Source organism: Coptis chinensis, chromosome 3 (assembly GCF_015680905.1).
Source record: "Coptis chinensis isolate HL-2020 chromosome 3, ASM1568090v1, whole genome shotgun sequence".
Lineage (NCBI taxonomy): Eukaryota > Viridiplantae > Streptophyta > Magnoliopsida > Ranunculales > Ranunculaceae > Coptis > Coptis chinensis.
Genome location: NC_141458.1, coordinates 106,556,580 through 106,574,968, shown reverse-complemented (window position 1 = coordinate 106,574,968; position 18,389 = coordinate 106,556,580). Strand labels below are relative to the sequence as shown.

Genomic DNA, 18,389 nt, shown 5'->3' with positions numbered 1-18,389 from the left:
TCAATAGAAATCATTCTGATGGAGAGCAAGTTAGGAATTATCAAATTTGTAGTTTCGATTTTAAAGTTAATTTGGGTATTGGTCAGGAACGAAGAACACGAGTGGGTTTCTTTTTTTTAATTGTGAAACCCCCGAAACGGTGTCTCTGTCTCTGTTTGCTGAATAAGTTGACCTTCATAGTTTGGGAAGAATTGAAGAAACTGGATGGAAATTGTTATTTTAGTATTTGGGAATATAGGAGCGGAGAAGACGAACGAAACAGTTTTCTTTTTTTTTTTAATTGGAAACGGTCTCTGTTTTACGAAGAAGTTGAGTTTTATAGTCCGGAAAATGATGTAAATTACCGATTTACCCTTTCAATGAAGAACAAAAGGAAAGTGGCTGTCTAACTTTCCGGTACCCATCCCATCAAAAACTTTGGTGTAAAACCGAAAATACAGGAACTAATTGGGAAATCTGGTATCCGCTTTATATATAAAGATAAGATTATCTATTATTATTATCTTTATTATTATTATAGAAAAAACAAATAATAAAAACACGGGGATTCAGTACCGTAACGCTTGTCAGCAAGTGAATGTTAGTTCTTTAGAGGAAGTTGTTAAGCACTTTCTTCAATTGTCTATGGAGAAAGCTGAATAAGCTGGAAGCCAGACACAGGCCTTGGAGGAGGCTTTAGATGTTGATGACTTAGAAGATGACGGAAGGCCGGAAGATTTGATGCTGAGTTATGTTAGTGGAGAGAAGGGAAAGGATAGGTCTGATCCTGAGCTTCAAGTTTCTTTGGGAAACATACAGAATAGTTCTCGTTATTCTTCGCAACAACTCCAAATTGGAAGCATTATATGCAGTAAGTCATCTTTCCTTCTCATCAAAAACTATTTGCAATCGCGTGTCTGAACTTGTGCACATGCTGTTCTTAATCCTTAATTCAGATGGGAGTTAAAATTCTTAATTTCTCTTCTTGTATACCCTATTTTGGAATATGGTTAGATTTCATTTGACCGTCAAAGTCGTTGCAGTGGGGGTATTAAACTTGTACATCTTATTCATCATTATGATGCTAAGAGCTGATTGTTGAAGTTTAAATTAGCTTAATTATGGAGTAGGGTTAGTGTAGAGCATTTTTATACATGTATAACTAAAAATCAGCTCCTATAGTTTTAATTTCTAGTTATTTAAATGCAATTCAAAGTTTTTTTTTTTTTTTTTTTTTTTTTTTTTTTTTTTTTTTTTTAAATACTTTTTGGACCTTTTCAAATCCGCCAGTGTCAACTGCAATCCTGCATTGCTGGTCCCAAGCCCAGTTAAAGGAGCAGGGGAAAGGGTACTTAAATTATGTCGTTGTAGGATGCTCCTGTTCATTTCTGTGTCTGTGTCTGTGTCCTTGATTTTGATGATTTACTGATCCTCAAGTCTTTCATCTGTCTCAGTATCTGTATCTGAGTGTTGTAATTGTGAACTATGAATGTTAAACGAGCTGCATTCTCTGAATGTCTTTGGGCACAATAATGAGGACTCAGAATATTTTGGTTTGAGTTGGTATAATTGTTCGGTTTGTGTGTTAAGGAGAACACGTAGCATATGGCCTTTTTATGTTATGCTTAGGGCTGCTAGCTTTATTGAAGTCAGTTAAGGATGGAATGCTTAACTGGCTAGTTATCTGTGTGATGGACAATTGGAGTAGTTCTTATTGTCTCATCCCCTATTTAGGAACTTTTATCAAGTGAGCGGAGTGAACGTTTTTGGGCCGGGTGGGGGGTGCGTGGCCCAAAACGTTGTTTGGTAGGTTTATGTCTGTCCTCAATCTCTCTTCTCTTCTTCTTCACCAAACACTCCTTCTCCTTCTTCACCCACCCAAAGTCCTAACTTGCGCTCTCTCTCACTCAGCAGCTCCGCTCACTCCCACTGCTTTGCAGTATACTAGTATGTAGGTTATTTGTTGTCAAAATGCATGAGTTTTTTTTCTTTCTATCTCATCACGTATAAGCATGAACCATTGCGTTAATACTCTTACCAGGAACTTCCTGTGAATGATACTGAGTTTAGATTAGAGTGTTGTACTAAAAGATGGGTTTACGAAGACTCAGAGGTTAACGGGCGTCAATAATGCTAAGTTTAACATACCTCATTTTTATTAATTTGTAAATGACAGCACACCACACCTTCCAGTTCTGTAAACAGTATAATCGAAAGACGGAGTTTCATAGGCTATGTGAAACTATCAGAATTAATCTGGCAAACCTGAACAAATACAGAGACCAGAGGGACAGACCTGATCTGTCAGATCCTGAGAGTTTGCAGCTCTACATGGACACAAGATTTGAACAGCTTAAGGTTGCAACTGAACTTGGACTCTGGCAGGTGCGTGTCTATGCGACTATTTCTGTGCATTTACATGCATATATGATAAAATATATTCATTTACAGTACTTGGATCCTTTGTGTTTCTCGTTGTTCATTTAGCCTTTGCTGTGCAGATATCCATGGTTTGATATGCATGGTTAAGAAATCCCCCAAGGCATCCCTGCTGGTCATTTATTATGCTAAGCTGACAGATATATTTTGGGCGTCAGATAGTCACCTTTTTCATGCCTATGTGTGGCTCAAAAATTTTACACTTGAGAAAAGTTATAATAAGAAGTTGACACAGAATGATCTACAATTAATAGCTTCTTCCATTGTGTTAGCTGCACTGTCGGTGGTTCCTTATAATCACATGCGTGGTGCAGCTCATCTGGAGCTTCAAAATGAAAAAGAGCGCAGTTTGAGGATGTCTAGCCTTATAGGGTTTATTCTTGATCCTAAATCTCAAAGCAGGGAAGAGGTAATGTAATATGAATGCTGCTTTTTTATTGTAAATTATTATTGCTCTCAACAATGTCATCCTTACAAAGTGCATTTCTTTTTTCAGCTTTCCAGGTCGGCACTACTCTCGGAACTTGTAAGTTGGTTTTCCATCTACTTAGAGTAATCACATTTACAGTGTTACGGAAACAGGCACCATCTAGCAACACTTAAATAGCACCCATATCAAAATAAAATGGGTGTAGTAACTCCCATAATCACAGAGAGAACAAGATATTGTTTTAACTTATAACCTTGCAGATTTTGCTTTGTACTTTATTTCAAAGTGCTATAAGTAGGTAATTGATATAATAGACTTACATCACGACCAATAGAGGGAGTAAAACGGATCCCATCCCTCACTCTCTTAGCAAGACTATGGGAAAAGTACAACCCAAACGATTTACATGAATATTACGTGACAACAGTTTCCCAATCACAAACAAAATCTCGATATTTCAGCCACCTAATGGTTGAATTTGCTCCTGCCTAAATCCAACAAATCTTTACGATCGAGAATTATCTATGAACATCCTATCTTGCTAAAAGGCCTTCTGTTTTTCTTCTTCTGCAAATCCCGCAGAGCTGATCTCGCAATATGTTCCTCTAACCAGTTAATACTGAAATGTGGATGAACTATGAGGTCGCTTGCGTCAGAAGTTAGTACCAGTGAGGAGGAGCTTGTTCACTTTGTTTGATGTATTTAAAGGCTATTTGTTGTCTGTTGGGGCCTCTTTAGTGCAACTGAGGAAATTGTATTCTAAAAATTGTGTGAGAGAGATGCTTCCTCAATCTAATACGAAACTGAAGTATCATTACAGTTTTCTAAAGATGATTCTATAAAAGATTGTAATGTTACTTAATACTTGTCTTACATCTGAAGTCACTTAGTATCAAAAGCTAAGCTTACCCTTTGCCAAGGGACCATACGGAAAGGCCTTGGCAACAGCGCTGGCCAAGGTTTGCTGACTTTGCTCCATGTTCATGGATTTTTGCATAATGATATGTAGGAATTGTGCACACTTGGGAACATTAGATGTTTAAGAGTTTACATGTCATTATAGTTGTTCTGGAGTTTACATGTAACTATGGATGTTAATTAGTCTGATCAATATGTGCAGGTTTCCAAAGGTGTAATGTCTTGTGCTTCTCAGGAAGTAAAAGATCTATACAATCTCTTAGAACGTGATTTTCTCACCTTGGATCTTGCATCAAAAGTCCAACCTTTGCTAACCAAAATTTCCAAACTTGGGGGGAAGGTTTCTTCAGCTTCATCTGTTCCGGAGGTGCAATTATCACAATATGTTCCTGGCCTTGAAAAGATGGCTACCTTGAGATTGCTACAGCAGGTTTGCATGGATATTATTCATACATTACTGATCTCTCTCTTTCTTTTCTTTTGTGGATATTTTGTTGCTTAATTAATTTTTTATTATTTTTACCAAATTTCCTTCTAGGTTTCTCATGTGTATCAGACGATAAAGATTGAGGCGCTATCTAGGATGATCCCTTTTTTTGACCTTTCTGTCGTAGAAAAAATTTCTGTTGATGCCGTTAAATATAATTGCACTGCAGTCGAATTTGATCACTTTAAGGGTGTTGCTTTCTTTGGAAATTCGGTAAGTTCAATTTTCATTCAGTCAAAAACTCATCTATGTAGTCCAGTAAACACACACTCAAACACACTTACACTTAAACTTACTGCTGCTAAATAGTCATATAACCTTGTGTTTACTTAAATTACTCAAGATATTATAGTTCAAAAATGATTTTCAAACCTTTTCTTAGTTTGTCCAAGATTGATTTTAAAGGAATGTTTTTCATGCCCAGATAGCACAATTAAGTCCTATCTGCATCTGTATAGGTTTTGTATATGGGAAGGGTTCTGTTTGCTCTTTTTTTGTTTACGCAATGGTTTACATCATTCACATATATATATATAATATTGTTTCACATTTTTTAATGTAAAGTACTAAAATTGACTTCGAATTTTTTTTTGTGTGTCTGCAAGTTCTTAACATTCTGATCAAAACTGTTTGAACATTAATCATCTTCCCCTAAGTATAGAAGTTGATACACATTTGTTCAGGATCTTGAATCTGACAGATTGCGGGTGCACCTGACTATTATTGCTGAATCGTTGAATAAAGTGAGGTCCCTGATCTATCCTCCAGTAAAGAAGGCATCAAAACTCGGGAACGCTTTACCTGTACTAGCAGATATCGTGGATAAGGAACACAAAAGGCTTCTGGCTCGCAAAGCAATAATCGAGAAACTTAAAGAAGAACAAGAACGGCATATGCTTGAAATGGTACTTGTTGTAAAAGCTAATACGTGTCCTACTGATAACCTGCTTGTGATACATAATACAATTTTCTTTCTTTTCCACAAGGAACGGGACGAAGAGTCAAAGAGATTAAAGCTAGAAAAATTGATGGAGGAAGCAGAGAAGAAAGGACTTGCCTCAGATTCTAATGAGAGGGAAGCACAAAGGATCCAAAGAGAAGTTGTTCAGAGGGAACTCGACGACGCTCAGATATTGCTCGAGGAAGTTGTGAAGCGAAGTAAAATGAAGGGCAAGAAGCCAGTCATAAAAGGAGTAAGTGTAGTTTCTCATGTATTATCATCCGAATATCTGCTTCTCTTCTTTACTGTTTAAATTATATTCCTGTTTAATTAAATATGAATTTTATGGGTTCAAGGAGGTTACAAGGGACGCTTTGATTGAGTTAGCCAGAGCTGAGCAACTCAGAGAGGCAGGAAATGGAGAAGAAATTGCTGAAACTTGTTAAAACAATGGATTACATGGAAAGGGCCAAAAGAGAGGAGGAGATACCTCTAATTGAGGCTGCATTTTAGAAGTTTTTGATGGAAGAAAAAATACTCCACGAACATGAGGCTGCATTTGGTCAATAAATATGTTTTTCCCTTAATACATATATTGATATATATTCCATAATGCATTTTATAGTGTCTACTAGACCTTATTTACTCTCCTTTTTTATGTAGATTTAAACTGATGACTCTTTTATTGAATCTCACAACTCATAAACTTCAACACCCCCAACCCTAATTACAAACCATTTTATTATACTAAACCTAGAAACCAATAAACCAATAGAAATGTGTCCACAACTAATTAATGGACTCCTATACAACCATGGGTTTGGACTCAACTAAGGGGCGCACGCGCTCAACATCAGCAACACACTAATGTTCTACATCACTTATCTGGTAATGTCTCGTTGTAAACCTATGCGCTTATTATTATGGCCTTCACTTTTGCTTTTGGATATTATCTGGTAATGTCTCGTTGTAAACCTACGCGCTTATTATTATGGCCTTATGGGTGAAATGCTTTTCACCCATCTCTCCTATTCCTAAGTTATCTAGACATAGTAGTTCAAATTTTAAATTTCACTTGGTTGGAAATGCAGTATTTTAGAAAATCTTTGCAATTATCTCTCCCAACATAAATTGCACAGAATAAGCCCCTTTTTTTTGTGTTTTTCCTCACCAGTGCGTGCCTATTTAATCTATGTTTTCAAGTTCAATTCCATCAAATCCATCTAACAGAATTTATGTACAGAACAATGAAACTATTACTAATCTGAATGTTCTCCTTATCATAAGAAGAAAAAACTAATCAGAATGTTCGATGTCAATCTGCAGCAAGAGATTGACCTGAGCAGGCAACGCCATGCTGGAGACCTTCAGGGGAAGAGGAGGTTGGTCCGAATGTTGGACAATAAGGTTAGTTCGTTGTGCCATGGATCAAATACCGTGCAAATGAACCAGGATTTGGGTTTAATCTCCCTCCCACAGAAACCGGTACGTTAAAACCCCCTCAATTCTTTTCTCACCACAAAACCTCCCTGCATTTAATAAAATAAAAAACTACCCAAAATACCCCCACGTAAATAGACTCGTGAACTTTCTGTTTTCTGACCACACTTTCTTATCGCTTCCATCTCTCAGGCTAGCTTTTTAGATCTGAAGCATATTTTACTGCAAATTCTCATAGTACACGAGTAAATTCTCTATTTTCTCGTCAACAAAAAAAATGAAAGCAACAAAAGAGAAAAATAAAACTCTACAATTTGAAAAAGCGAAAAAAAATCAAACAAAAAAAAATCAAACCTTCAAGTTTAGAAGAGATGGAGATGAAATTGAAAAGATTATATAAAAAAAACTCGAACAAACCAAATCTTTTGTTCAAGTTTTCATAGTTTTGCAATTTCAAGTTTAGATTTTTTATGTTTTGTATCTAGTAGTTTTACTATGCATTTTATATTTTCGTAATTGTTTTTTTACTCTACATTCTTAAATTTGCATAGTATTTTTTATTTGCTTTTTCATGTTTGTTGTAATGTATGGTGGTAATTATTAGCATTCTTAACTTTGCATAGTATTTATACTTTGCATTCTTAATTTTGCATAGTATTTTTACTCTGCATTTTTAAATTTGCACAATATTTTTTATTTGCTTTTTCATGTTTGTGTAATGTGTGGTGGTAATTTTACTATGCATTCTTAACTTTGCATAGTAGTTTTATTCTGTATTTTTAACTTTACATAGTATTTATACTCTGCATTCTTAAATTTGTATAGTATTTGTACTTCGCATTCTTAAATTTGCATAGTAATACATTTATGCATTTTAAAGTTTTCCTAGATGATATTTGTTATTAATTGGTTTTCTCTTATTATAAGAGAATGTAAACAAGAAGGTGTACAAGAAATTCATAGCTTTTGTAGTAGGGGTCATGTGCAAGATTTTAAGGAAACTTTTAGAGATGACCATATTGTGAATTGAAGCTGAAAGAAATGCCATTTGGAAAATTGTTTATGGTGTTTCACGATAGTACAATCACAAAGACAATGTTAGAGAAACACAACCACTACACATAATCAAAGTCTTACAAGCATAGTTAAAAAAAAAGGCTTAAAAATTCAAATTGAAAAAAAAATAAGTGGGTGGAACCGACTCAAAGTTGTTTCGATAACCATCATAACTTCGGGAGTTTATCTTTGTACTATTACTGTTAATATATTGCAATTGTTTAGTATTCATATTCCGACCACAAATTTTGAAGATCGAAAACAAGTTGAAGATAATTAACAAAAGAGAATTCAATTTCTAAATCTTCTCTCATTATATATTAGGTTAAACTTTCTATTGGGGTTGTTGATAACCTATGCAAGTAGAGAAATCCATATACTAAATATTGAAGGTTAAAATTCGTTGGTTGTAGAAGTTTTCCAACAAAACTTGTGTTTGGTCATTTGGGTTTGTTAGGGACCTTTTTCTTTTGGTTCTAGCTTTCACAAAGATTGGAGAGTTAAACTATGCAAATTAAAATTTTTTTAGTGGTATTATGTAATTTTAAGTTTGTATAGTACTACTACTATACATTTTACGTTTGCATAGTACCAATCTAGCTAATGTTGTATGATTAGTTTAGTTGATTACAATGGTAATGCATGAATGGTATCCGTTATTCATCTTCGTGTATGAAAATAAATGCAGTCAAATGTAAAAAAAAAAAAATTATAAAATAGGAAGAAAGTGTTATTGTTAATCTTCTCATCTTCTTTTCAGGTAGCCATTTTCTAGAACAAAATATTCACATGTACATACAAATTTGCATAGTTTAAACTAGTATGAAAATCTAAATTTTCATATGTAAATATAACTTTACATAGTTTAACTAGTATGACAATATATGTTTGCATATGTAAATATAAAATTGCATATGTTAACTACTATGAAAATATAAACTTTCATACGTTATCTCAAATTTACAAACATGTTCAGTTTCAATAACTACTATGCAAATGACAGTTTTCATATGTAAATAAATCATGTTAACCAACTATGTAAATATAAATTTTCACAGGAAAAATCAGAAGTCATGTTTGTTCAAATTTAAAAATTTGGTACAGTGCCAATTGCTAGTTCAATTGCGGCTTGCGCTTTTTTATTTTCCTCTTGCAACACTACTGCTTTCATTCATTTTATTTTCCTCTTGGGCATTTCCACAAATACGTAGTGAGCATATTCAACTTCTCCCCCACCTTGAATATATACCACTCAAATTTGTACCTATAAAATATGGTTATCCATGAACCCATTTTATATCACAAGAAATCAATGTTATTTTTTTAGTGTAACGAAGAATCTTTGCTGCTTTATTGAAAAAGGTAGTTTGTCTCCGAACGATCTTGATTTATTGAAAAGGGTATAATAGGAAACCAAAAATTTAAGGAGATAAAAATTAGACCGCAAATCGCTTACAATTTCAAAAACGAGGAGTTTATTTGGCAAGGCCTAAATAATAGGGAGGTTTTACATATACGCTCGTGACTGGGGAGTTTATATATAACAGGATTTGATTGAGGGGGCTGAGGCCCATTTCTTGGCAAATGAACTAGCTGTTCAAATTATTCTTTTAATCTTTGTGATGTTACAAGAATACCCCGTGCCTTCAGCAATAATGTCAGTTAGGTACCTCCGGCATTGCCAGTTTTTTTGACACTCACAACAATCACTGACTTAACATACCTGTGCCTTCAGAACTCAACCCTTTTTCCGTTTTTAGAGGTTGATGCTTATATTAATCTTATATAACCTGATTTTGGTAATCTTTTAAATCAAAAGGGTACCCGAAAGTTTCACCCCCTAAATTTTCGGAACTCTTTAAGTGAGAGGGCAAATTAGTAATGTTAGAAAAATGTTACAATCTTTAAACCCCAATTTAGAAAAACTAAACCATTCGTCTTCTACCCTCTAATTTTCCAGATTTCTTAATCTCTCTCTTTGTATCCCTTTATTCCCAATCTCCAACAATTTCTCTCCCTCATTCCTTTCGAGCGATTTGTTATCCTTCATAGTTCAATTCCGATTTCACTCCTCTGTTCAATGGAAGAGGTTAGTTTGATCTTAATGTTTCTAATTTCACTTTTCCTTTAACTTTCAATTTGATCTTAAACGGTATTCTTTATTTTTTCATCTTCCTGAATTTCTATTTTCCTGCATTTCTTTAAATCGTGTGCCTACACAGTGGTACGTGATTCCATTTGTAGTGTTTCACATGTTCTGCAGTGTTTCACACGTTCGTTGATGTCTTTAATATCAACAATTTCATTACCTAGAACACCTACTTTTTATCTGTCATGCGTAAATTTCAACCAAGTTGTTGTTCCTATGTGTTTTATTCTATTCTAAGTTTTTACCCTGTTAGTATTTGTTGGCATAGCTAGTAATTCGCCGAATTATTCACGAATTATTCGCGAATTATAAGGTTTGGCGAATAAAACGAATAATTCGGTAATTTTTGAATGCACGGTTTAATTAGCGAATTGGTTGGGTCGGGCTTATAATTGCTAATTATTAGCGAATTATTCACGAATTATAAGGTTTGGCGAATAAAATGATATTTGTATTATTTTTCATGAATAAAATTGTAAAATAAAAATAAAAACGTTATATATTTATATATCAAAATTTTAAATGTAAAAATATATAGCGAATTTTAAAGAAATATATTCAGTATATACCCGTTTAAAACATATATATATTTATTTTTACCGTTAGCGTTTTATTGGACTGAATATTTAAAAGTATTGAATCTTAGGATAATAATTGACGTGCCGAACTTTTTGCCGTGTTTAATTTACTAGCTATGTTTGTTGGCCGTGATTACTGACTATGGATCGGAGTTTTAAACAGTTTTAGTAAATGGTAAGTTTATTTATTGTCAACACATTAAATAAATAAATAGTTGGTGAATGATAAACACATGCAGTACATTGTTTGCGATTGCAATTTTCCAAAGTTGTTTAGTTTATTTAGGTCCTATGTTACATGGACACGCCATATTTCAAAAATAATGTGTCGGATATATCCGTGTGTTGTTGGGATACACATGGACACATATTCTGTGTGATATACCTTAGTTTTTGATATTTTTCCGTGTCCTACACTCCATATCCGTGTCAGATACGGGCACACGTGTCCGTGCCAATGTAACCTAGGTAAGGTAAAGTATTTTTTCTGTACTTTTAAGTAAATGTACTCAAGTCATTCATGAAACCTGGTAGGTCAAGTATTTTTTTTCTGTACTTTAAGTAAATGTACTCAAGTCATTCATGAAACCTGGTACTAAGAATTTTTGTTTCAACAAAACAAAGATGAAAAAAGTTGGCATTGGTCTGACGGCATTTTCATTTACTAATTTTTGGTTATATCTGTTTTTTTTTTTCTTAGTTTGTTGTTTTTTTGACGTACTCATTCCTTTTTGCTTTTGCATTGGTCATCTTTTCAGTGGTATTCTTCACTAAGGGAAATTATGATACATTTTTAGCTTTAATAATACTACAATAAATTGTTTTAGGTCTGTATATACTTGTCAAGTTCTGAAGTTCAAAGCTCTGAATTAATTGTTTCTATTGCTTACGAAAAGATTGGTTAGTGGCGTCATCTCTGCCTTCTATGTTCAGTCCAGGGATGGTCCAAATGATACTTCATGGTCTGTGTCTAAGCAATGCCAGGCAAGTTTATTAGTACTCTTATTATTTTTATTTTCTTTTTTCTTTTTCATGATTCAGATTGTGCGTTCAAACCGAACTTACCTACCAAATAAAAGCTTATGTTCAATTCAAAATGCTAATATTAACCTTGACAAATAATTTTAGCTTCATGTTTAAAATTGAGGATTTCTCTTTTTTAAATTTCTTGAATAGAGGTCCAATAGTAATTCCAATATATTTGACTGACTAGGTGATTATTGGATTGTTCTCGCGGAAGTATTTAGAATCATCGTGGTTTTACACCTCTTTTCTGAGATATAGACAAACCAAGTCAAGGATGTACTCATCATTCTCTTATTTCGATCTTTACACTCAGCACCCATCTTGCCCTTCGCTTAATAATTTAAATAAATGAAATTTTAGGTCGGGTAAGTAAATTGAGAAGTCTGGGTTCTATAATTCGAATTTTCATTTACCAATCTATTTAGTCAAATAAGAGGGAAATCAATCATAAAGAAGAAAGAGAGGTTTTGCTGGAAGTAGCAGCCTCTGGATTTATGGAGGTAGGAAACTCAGGATTTATGCAGTGTGCTTAAATATTCTGCGCTAAAATAGTAAGTCCCGAACAATTAAATTCTTTTGAATGCTAAAATAGATATAGGTATACTCAATAAAACGGATAATGTAACAAATATCTTCCTCATTTAAATAGATATGCTATCCTTTTCTGTTAGCAGTACATGTAGCAAGATTTTTGGTGCATATGATGTGAGCCCTCCTCACGGATCATCCTTTGATCATGTGGTTGTTTGAGTTTTGGACAACGCATACCAATCGATTCAGCTTCTCAAGCCAATTGTGGGTTTTCCAAGACATGATGTTTGGCAATAATGAATATTACAATTAGTTGTTACATGTTTATTTTCTATGTTTATTTTCTATCCTTACTTATGGTATCATTTTTTTCCCTCATTCGTTACTCGTTAGTTCAGTGATATTACACTACAATCAATTACTGACTGGATATGATGATCATTTACCAATGTGTGACAACCTTAAGATCGAATTCGATTTCCGCTATCAACTTCAACAGATTAGTAGCAGCGGACTTCAGGGAGAACATCAGTCTTATCTTGGATTCTAACAACTTTTGTGGATTATCGTCTTCTACCAGATGCTCATTGTCGGACCCTTTCACTTTGTATTCATAAAGCAATTTGGAAAGAAAACCTGATAGGCTTTTTCATTTCAAGGCTGATCAAGAAAATTATTATAGTTTCTTTGTAAGGACTACGCACAGAATTTGCTTGAGCATATTTGATTTCAAAGTAATTGCAAATCTTTGTTGGTATTTGTTAGAGTAGTATGCTATTTGATTACATTCAAAACTTTAATCCTGAGCATACTTTATTTTAATGTTGATGGCCAGATAAATTAGTCAAGAACACGTGCAAGTTCAAATGTTATTTTGTGCAATGCTTTTGTGTCAGTGGCTAACATTCCATGTCATACCTTAGTCTCGTTCTTTACAAATAAAAATTCACCGTCTTCGTGTAACACATGCAACACACGTGCCCGTTTACTAGTATTATTTAAAATATCTCAACATCTATAACCCCATGTGTGGGTTATATTACCCTGTTAGAATCCCAACTCTTTGTTTGTTTTCCATATTGTAAACCGACTATTTTTCCTAATATCAACAGTGTGAGACTGTGAGAGAAGGCAGAAACTTATTAAGCTGTTCTCTCTTCTCCCCAAAATTTTCTCTTCATTAGCTATAATAAAATTTTACTAATCCCATGTGTGGGTTATAAGCTATGATATTACTAACTTTTAATGAATTGATAATCTTCTAAGTTATACTTTAATGTAGTGAATCTATAATACAAACACCCGTTTATCTGTTTTTCTTAATTGTTTTTGTAATTATATCATCTGTTTGAAAGTAAGGAAATGAATTCTATTTTGTGTGGATTCTATATCATCTATAAAAAGCTTGTTTATGCATTTCGTTTACAGTGGCAAAAGTTGGGCTTTGGGTCCACACCTTGCTTTATCATCTGCTTTTCTTTGTTGATTTTGTTGTTTTCCTGTGCTATATATTGGTTCCCATAGGTTACCTGCATGCACTAGAACATGCAAGCAAATTAGGCTGAGTCTAGGTTTTATATATAATTGGCTAGTGCTTTATGTTATCTCCACTAATATAATAGTTGAATTGTTGGCCTTTGGTGATCTGATTTTGTGGGAAGATTTTTTTGGTATACTGATAAGAATAATATGGATGCAACCCAATGTTCACAAGGGCTTGACTAATATTTTTTTTTAATCGGTAAAATGAGAATTTTTATTACTAAAGAAAAAACTATTACACGAAGGATGAGATATCCTACAAATACAAGAAACAAAAAGAAAAACTAAAAGAATCTGACTTCGATCTTTCTTAGAGGCACATATAGATGCTTTCCTCATATAAACAACTCCATTGGCCCCAATGCTGGTCATCTCTTGCTCTTTCCCTCTGACGAAGGTCTATTTTCTGGAACTTCTGGCATTCTGTGTGTTTTTTTGGGGGAGAAGGGGGAGGGTGTTGTTTGTAGGTCTTGCTACTTCTTCTTCCATGTAGGTCTTCTACAAATAATGATCTGTAGTTTTTTGTATGCGGCTTTCACTAATCATGTTTTTGTTATTAGTCTTATTACAGATCATGTTCCAGGATAGAATTTTCAGGTGTCGTAAAGCCGAATTTAGCAAATTACAGGAGGAAAGTATTTGTCAAATTCGGAATCAAAATGAGACTAAACGGAAGATGTTATTCTTCTTAAGGACGGAAGAGGATAGGCAGAAAAAGGTGCATGAAGAGGAGGAAGCTCGGACTCGTAAAGGTATATTCTTCTTTCTTTTAAGTGCTCCAATATTGTGTTAATACTCTATTTTTCTAATGGACAACCAGCTTATTTGATTAGTCACATATCCGAGAATTGGTAATAAGGGTGCTTTTATGCACTGCGATAGTCTGATGTATTGTTAAAACTTTGATTTTTGCAGAGGTAGAAGGGAAAGTAGGGAAGAAGCACTTGCGAGAGGGCTTAGAAGTGAGGCACCGGCCTCTGAAAGATATGTGCCGATACACTTGCGAGAGGGTGGTCGCCGGGGCTACCTCATCGCTAGAACCTGACTTCCCTAGTCTGGCCGGGGGCGTAGGTTATGATCGCAGACGGCTATTTTCTGAAGCTAGTTGGTCAAGGTCATCACCAATTGCAAGGCAACCGACAGGTCGTGGATCTTTTGGTTGAAGCCAATTGATGTCTTCCTCGAGCCTTCTAACCAGTCAAAACCAAACTAATATAAAATAGGATTTTGCTGACTGTGTGATTTTTGCACTTTACGATCCAGGTAAATGTGAAGTACTTGAATATAAAATTTGGAGTCGTTAGAGATGTATATTGGAATATCAGCATTATAACTAAAAGAAACGATAAGAAAAAAAAATGTCTTTACAGCTGATGTTGTTGGTGATATGTTGGAAATCAGGTAATGGATATTAATATTTCCAATTTATATACCAATTTTACACACCTTCGGCCATTCCCATGATATTACCGATCCAAGAAATTTGATATTTTGGACCTTGCATTATACGACCTTGACCAACAGCAATAGCAGCAAGCAAATGACAGAGAATAATGTTTTTGTGTTGCCTGGACTGATAAAACTAAATTGTTTTCCTCAAGAAGGAGAAGCGAAAGAACTGTTAATCTTCAGAATTTGCTAACTGAATACTTTAAGATTACATAATTCTGCAAGAGGATGTGTAGTAACCTACTAGGCTGCCGTTTAAGCCGTCTTGTTCTCCAGTTTTGACTCTCATTTTTTTTTTGGGAAGATCTTTTTACAACATTAGAACTTTCAGGTGAACCTAAAGTAAGTTCTACGAGGACATTCTATAACTCTTACAAATTCAGGCCTACTACTTCTCCAGTTTTGACTCTGACAAGCGCTAACTAGCATTATATATCACATAAAATGTTTGGTATCTTTTTCTTTTGTGTTATTATATAAACTGGACGAGAATGCACTGGAAGTCGGGAAAGAATGAATTGAATTTATTTTCTTTACAACAGAATCACAGAAAGAGAGGAAAGAAGGAAAAAATATTTACAACAAATGATTCTTATATTTACAACTAGGAGGAAAAACAGCACCACTAGCAACTCCATGAACATTTTGACAAAAGGATTCTGATGAATTGCCCTGATGATACGTGAGTTATATGTTTTGTACATTGATTGATCCCTTTGCATGGAGATGTACTCAGGGGAGGCCCTGAGTTTTGGGGGCCTAGGCGAGTTCCTAAAGTGTGGCCCTTATCGATGAAGGATAACAAAATTTATAAATAAGTCATATTTTTTGCAAACACTTAATAGGCAAAATGTACAACGTACTATACATTTTTTTGCAATTTAGATACCCTATTTTTTTTTATTTTTTTTTTTGCACTGCAGTACATTGTACAATAAATTTTCTTTCAGACAACGACCATGGGACAAATTTCGGTAAAAAAATGCTGACATGTTATTTTTGCTTACTAATGTGGCGTCACGTCTGTTTGGTATGCCACACCAGCTAAAAAAAACCCATGAGGCATGTGACCACATTTTTACTCTCCTTCCCCACTTTCTCTTTCAGAATAAGAAATTATCACTAACAACTACCAAATTGTAGCACTTAAACCCAATTCCACTCACCAAAACAAACAAATCCCAATTACCAAAACCTAATTTCCACTATTTTTATTACAATTTCATCTTTCAAATTTTCTTATCTTCAATTACAAACTTCTCATTCTCTATCCATTCCTCAAAACATCAAATCCGCTAATCGCGTCGCAGTTTCTCATCTTCATAAGCTTTCATAAATCAAGAAATTGTATAAAGAACTTTTAAATAATAATTCCAACCCCATTTCGACACCCACCAATTTGTTGACCAAGTCTCATTCCAAAAAGTTTGTGTTTTTTTATCACCTAAGAAATTGTTGAATTTGTTTTTGGTTTTGTAGAGAAGAAGTTGTGATTTTTGGTTTTGAGTGCTGGATTTGAATTTTGGTATTTAATTTTTAGTTTTTAGAAAATAAAAATAAAAATAAAAACCAACATCACATGCTTCTCACATGTATTATTTGTGCCACCTAATGAAATGAACGGACACGTTGTGTATTCTGGTGGCCACATCTGCATTGATTGACCAGAATTGAGTCATAGTCTCAAAGTGCAAAAAAAACCTAATAAATAAATAAATAAATATATATATATATATATATATATAATAAATAATATAATAAATAAATAAATATATATATATATATATAGTAGTTTAATCAAGTCTGCTACTTAGAATAGGATTGAGTGCGATGATTTTACTGTTGTGGTTTTTGGGCTTTATTTGTTGAAAAAAGAACAGGCGGGTTTATTATTTGTTAAAGACTTCATATTGGGCCAAATTTAGAGCTGAATTTTGGACTGCAAAGAACAGTAGATCCCAACTGATTGTCGACTTGGGGGCCCTTATTTTGGGCCAAATTTCGGGCCCCCAGCCAGCCGTCTGTGTGGATTGTCCCTAGGGCCGGCCCTGGATGTACTGCATGCAGTCGAACTTCATAGCAATTTTGGTTGATGACGTTCCTTTTATTCTTGAGAACATGACATCGCTAATTTGTATCCCAAAATGTTGTCAAAGACACAAAAAGTATGTCATCTAACTATATGGTTACTAAGAGCATCTTTAGGAGAGCAACCGAAAAAACACCAAAATTTTGAACCAAATCAAACACCAAACCAAAAAAACACCAACCATCTTTAGGAGCAACATCAAATTTTCGACATCAAATGACGCGGTTTTGGGATAAACCGCGCCAAATAGTTCATGCGGTTTTCCCAACAATATGCCACTTAAGCCCATGTGACAGGCCCAAGCCCATACGGTTTTCCAAAAACAGCGCGATGTTCTCAACACCGCGTGCTATTTCTATATATACATGACCAAAACCGCGCTGTTCAATCACTTTCAACTTTTCTCTCAATTATAAACCCTCTCCTTAGTAAAAAAAAAACAAAAACCTACCTAAACTCTTGAAATTTTATATGGATCCTTTTAAACCTTTCGAGGGTGATGACGATAATGACGATGTGTATTGGCAGTACACAAACGACATTGGCGATGGGGGAGAGGTACAAGAACCCGAGGAAATACAAGACGGTGGGGAAAAAGAAGCCGAGGATGTCGCGCCGACTGATAGACATCCGTATGTACTTGAGTATCAAATGAACGACTTCGATTGGCAATTTAATCCCGATGAAGCACTTGATATGCAAGTTGTGTCTTCTACACGTAATACAAAACACGTGTCGGTGCAGTGGCTAATACTCAGGTAATTAATTAGTTTTGATTAAATATTTTGAATATTATGCATTAATTAGTTGAGTTGGACCCATTAATTATTTATCTTATACGCATTATTATTATTTTCATAATATCAACATGTTATTGACTACCGAGTTAGATCGGCTTTACTTGGTGTTAGAGAGTGGTGGAAGTTTATTAAGAGTTTGGATGAGTTTGTATATATTAGAGATAGTATTTTGTGTACACCTTTGGGTCTTTTGGTTGATGTTGATTATGAGAAGGCTGATTGGGCAGTGGTTATAGCTTTAGTATAAAGATGGTGGAATACAACTCATACATTTCATTTTCCTTGTGTGGAGTTAGGATTCACACCACTAGACTTTACCATGATTTCTAGGTTGAGTATCGGTATAGGCCAACCGATACCTTTTGATACAAATTATGAGAATATGGGTAGTATGCTTATGAGTTTTCCTCGCTTGGATGCGGATACTTATGATTATTCTGGTATTAAGCTATCTCATATTAAGACTGCATATATGGAACCCCTCTTGGATCATGATACACGAGCGGAGTTAGCTTTGACTGTTCTACCTAGTAGTG

General features: G+C 34.5%; 2 protein-coding genes and 1 pseudogene across 14 annotated transcripts; 2 read left to right on the top strand and 1 right to left on the bottom strand.

Annotated features, from left to right (window-relative positions):
• The first annotated feature begins 475 nt into the window (after positions 1 to 475).
• LOC147512643 (eukaryotic translation initiation factor 3 subunit A-like) lies at positions 476 to 5,822 on the top strand. Of its 4 annotated transcripts, none has more exons than XM_086595654.1 (9): positions 477 to 850; positions 2,259 to 2,364; positions 2,481 to 2,827; positions 2,915 to 2,944; positions 3,969 to 4,196; positions 4,305 to 4,466; positions 4,937 to 5,158; positions 5,240 to 5,446; positions 5,550 to 5,822. In XM_086595654.1, exons 3-9 carry the CDS (start codon positions 2,501 to 2,503, stop codon positions 5,637 to 5,639), a joined length of 1,266 nt encoding a protein of 421 aa, XP_086451780.1. In that variant the 5' UTR covers positions 477 to 850; positions 2,259 to 2,364; positions 2,481 to 2,500; the 3' UTR covers positions 5,640 to 5,822. The 4 variants fall into 4 exon arrangements, with proteins under 4 accessions (XP_086451781.1, XP_086451780.1, XP_086451779.1 ...); XM_086595653.1 differs by having other exon boundaries at positions 2,173 to 2,364; XM_086595652.1 differs by having other exon boundaries at positions 2,156 to 2,364.
• A 3,434-nt stretch (positions 5,823 to 9,256) lies between these two features.
• On the top strand, positions 9,257 to 14,824 carry LOC147512642 (uncharacterized). Of its 10 annotated transcripts, XM_086595656.1 has the most exons (4): positions 9,281 to 9,778; positions 11,350 to 11,400; positions 14,087 to 14,267; positions 14,431 to 14,824. In XM_086595656.1, the coding sequence occupies exons 1-4, from the start codon at positions 9,770 to 9,772 to the stop codon at positions 14,676 to 14,678; spliced, it is 489 nt and encodes a 162-aa protein (XP_086451782.1). In that variant the 5' UTR covers positions 9,281 to 9,769; the 3' UTR covers positions 14,679 to 14,824. The 10 variants fall into 10 exon arrangements, 2 of the variants coding, with proteins under 2 accessions (XP_086451782.1, XP_086451783.1); XR_015215043.1 differs by lacking the exons at positions 14,087 to 14,267; positions 14,431 to 14,824 and adding an exon at positions 12,367 to 12,730 and having other exon boundaries at positions 9,257 to 9,778; XR_015215041.1 differs by lacking the exons at positions 14,087 to 14,267; positions 14,431 to 14,824 and adding an exon at positions 12,367 to 12,730 and having other exon boundaries at positions 9,259 to 9,778; positions 11,313 to 11,400.
• Positions 14,825 to 17,000: 2,176 nt separating this feature from the next.
• Positions 17,001 to 18,389, bottom strand: part of LOC147512641 (polygalacturonase-like) — a 40,393-nt pseudogene continuing 39,004 nt past the window's right edge.

Bases quoted from the DNA above. Each gene is read 5' to 3' on its own strand.
- LOC147512643 (XM_086595654.1), top strand. From the start codon at position 2,501: ATGGTTAAGAAATCCCCCAAGGCATCCCTGCTGGTCATTTATTATGCT. The intron at 4,197-4,304 runs GTTTGCATGGAT...ATTTCCTTCTAG, and splicing joins CCTTGAGATTGCTACAGCAG to GTTTCTCATGTGTATCAGAC. The intron at 5,159-5,239 runs GTACTTGTTGTA...CTTTTCCACAAG, and splicing joins AACGGCATATGCTTGAAATG to GAACGGGACGAAGAGTCAAA.
- LOC147512642 (XM_086595656.1), top strand. The intron at 11,401-14,086 runs GCAAGTTTATTA...GTCTTATTACAG, and splicing joins CTGTGTCTAAGCAATGCCAG to ATCATGTTCCAGGATAGAAT. The intron at 14,268-14,430 runs GTATATTCTTCT...TGATTTTTGCAG, and splicing joins GGAAGCTCGGACTCGTAAAG to AGGTAGAAGGGAAAGTAGGG.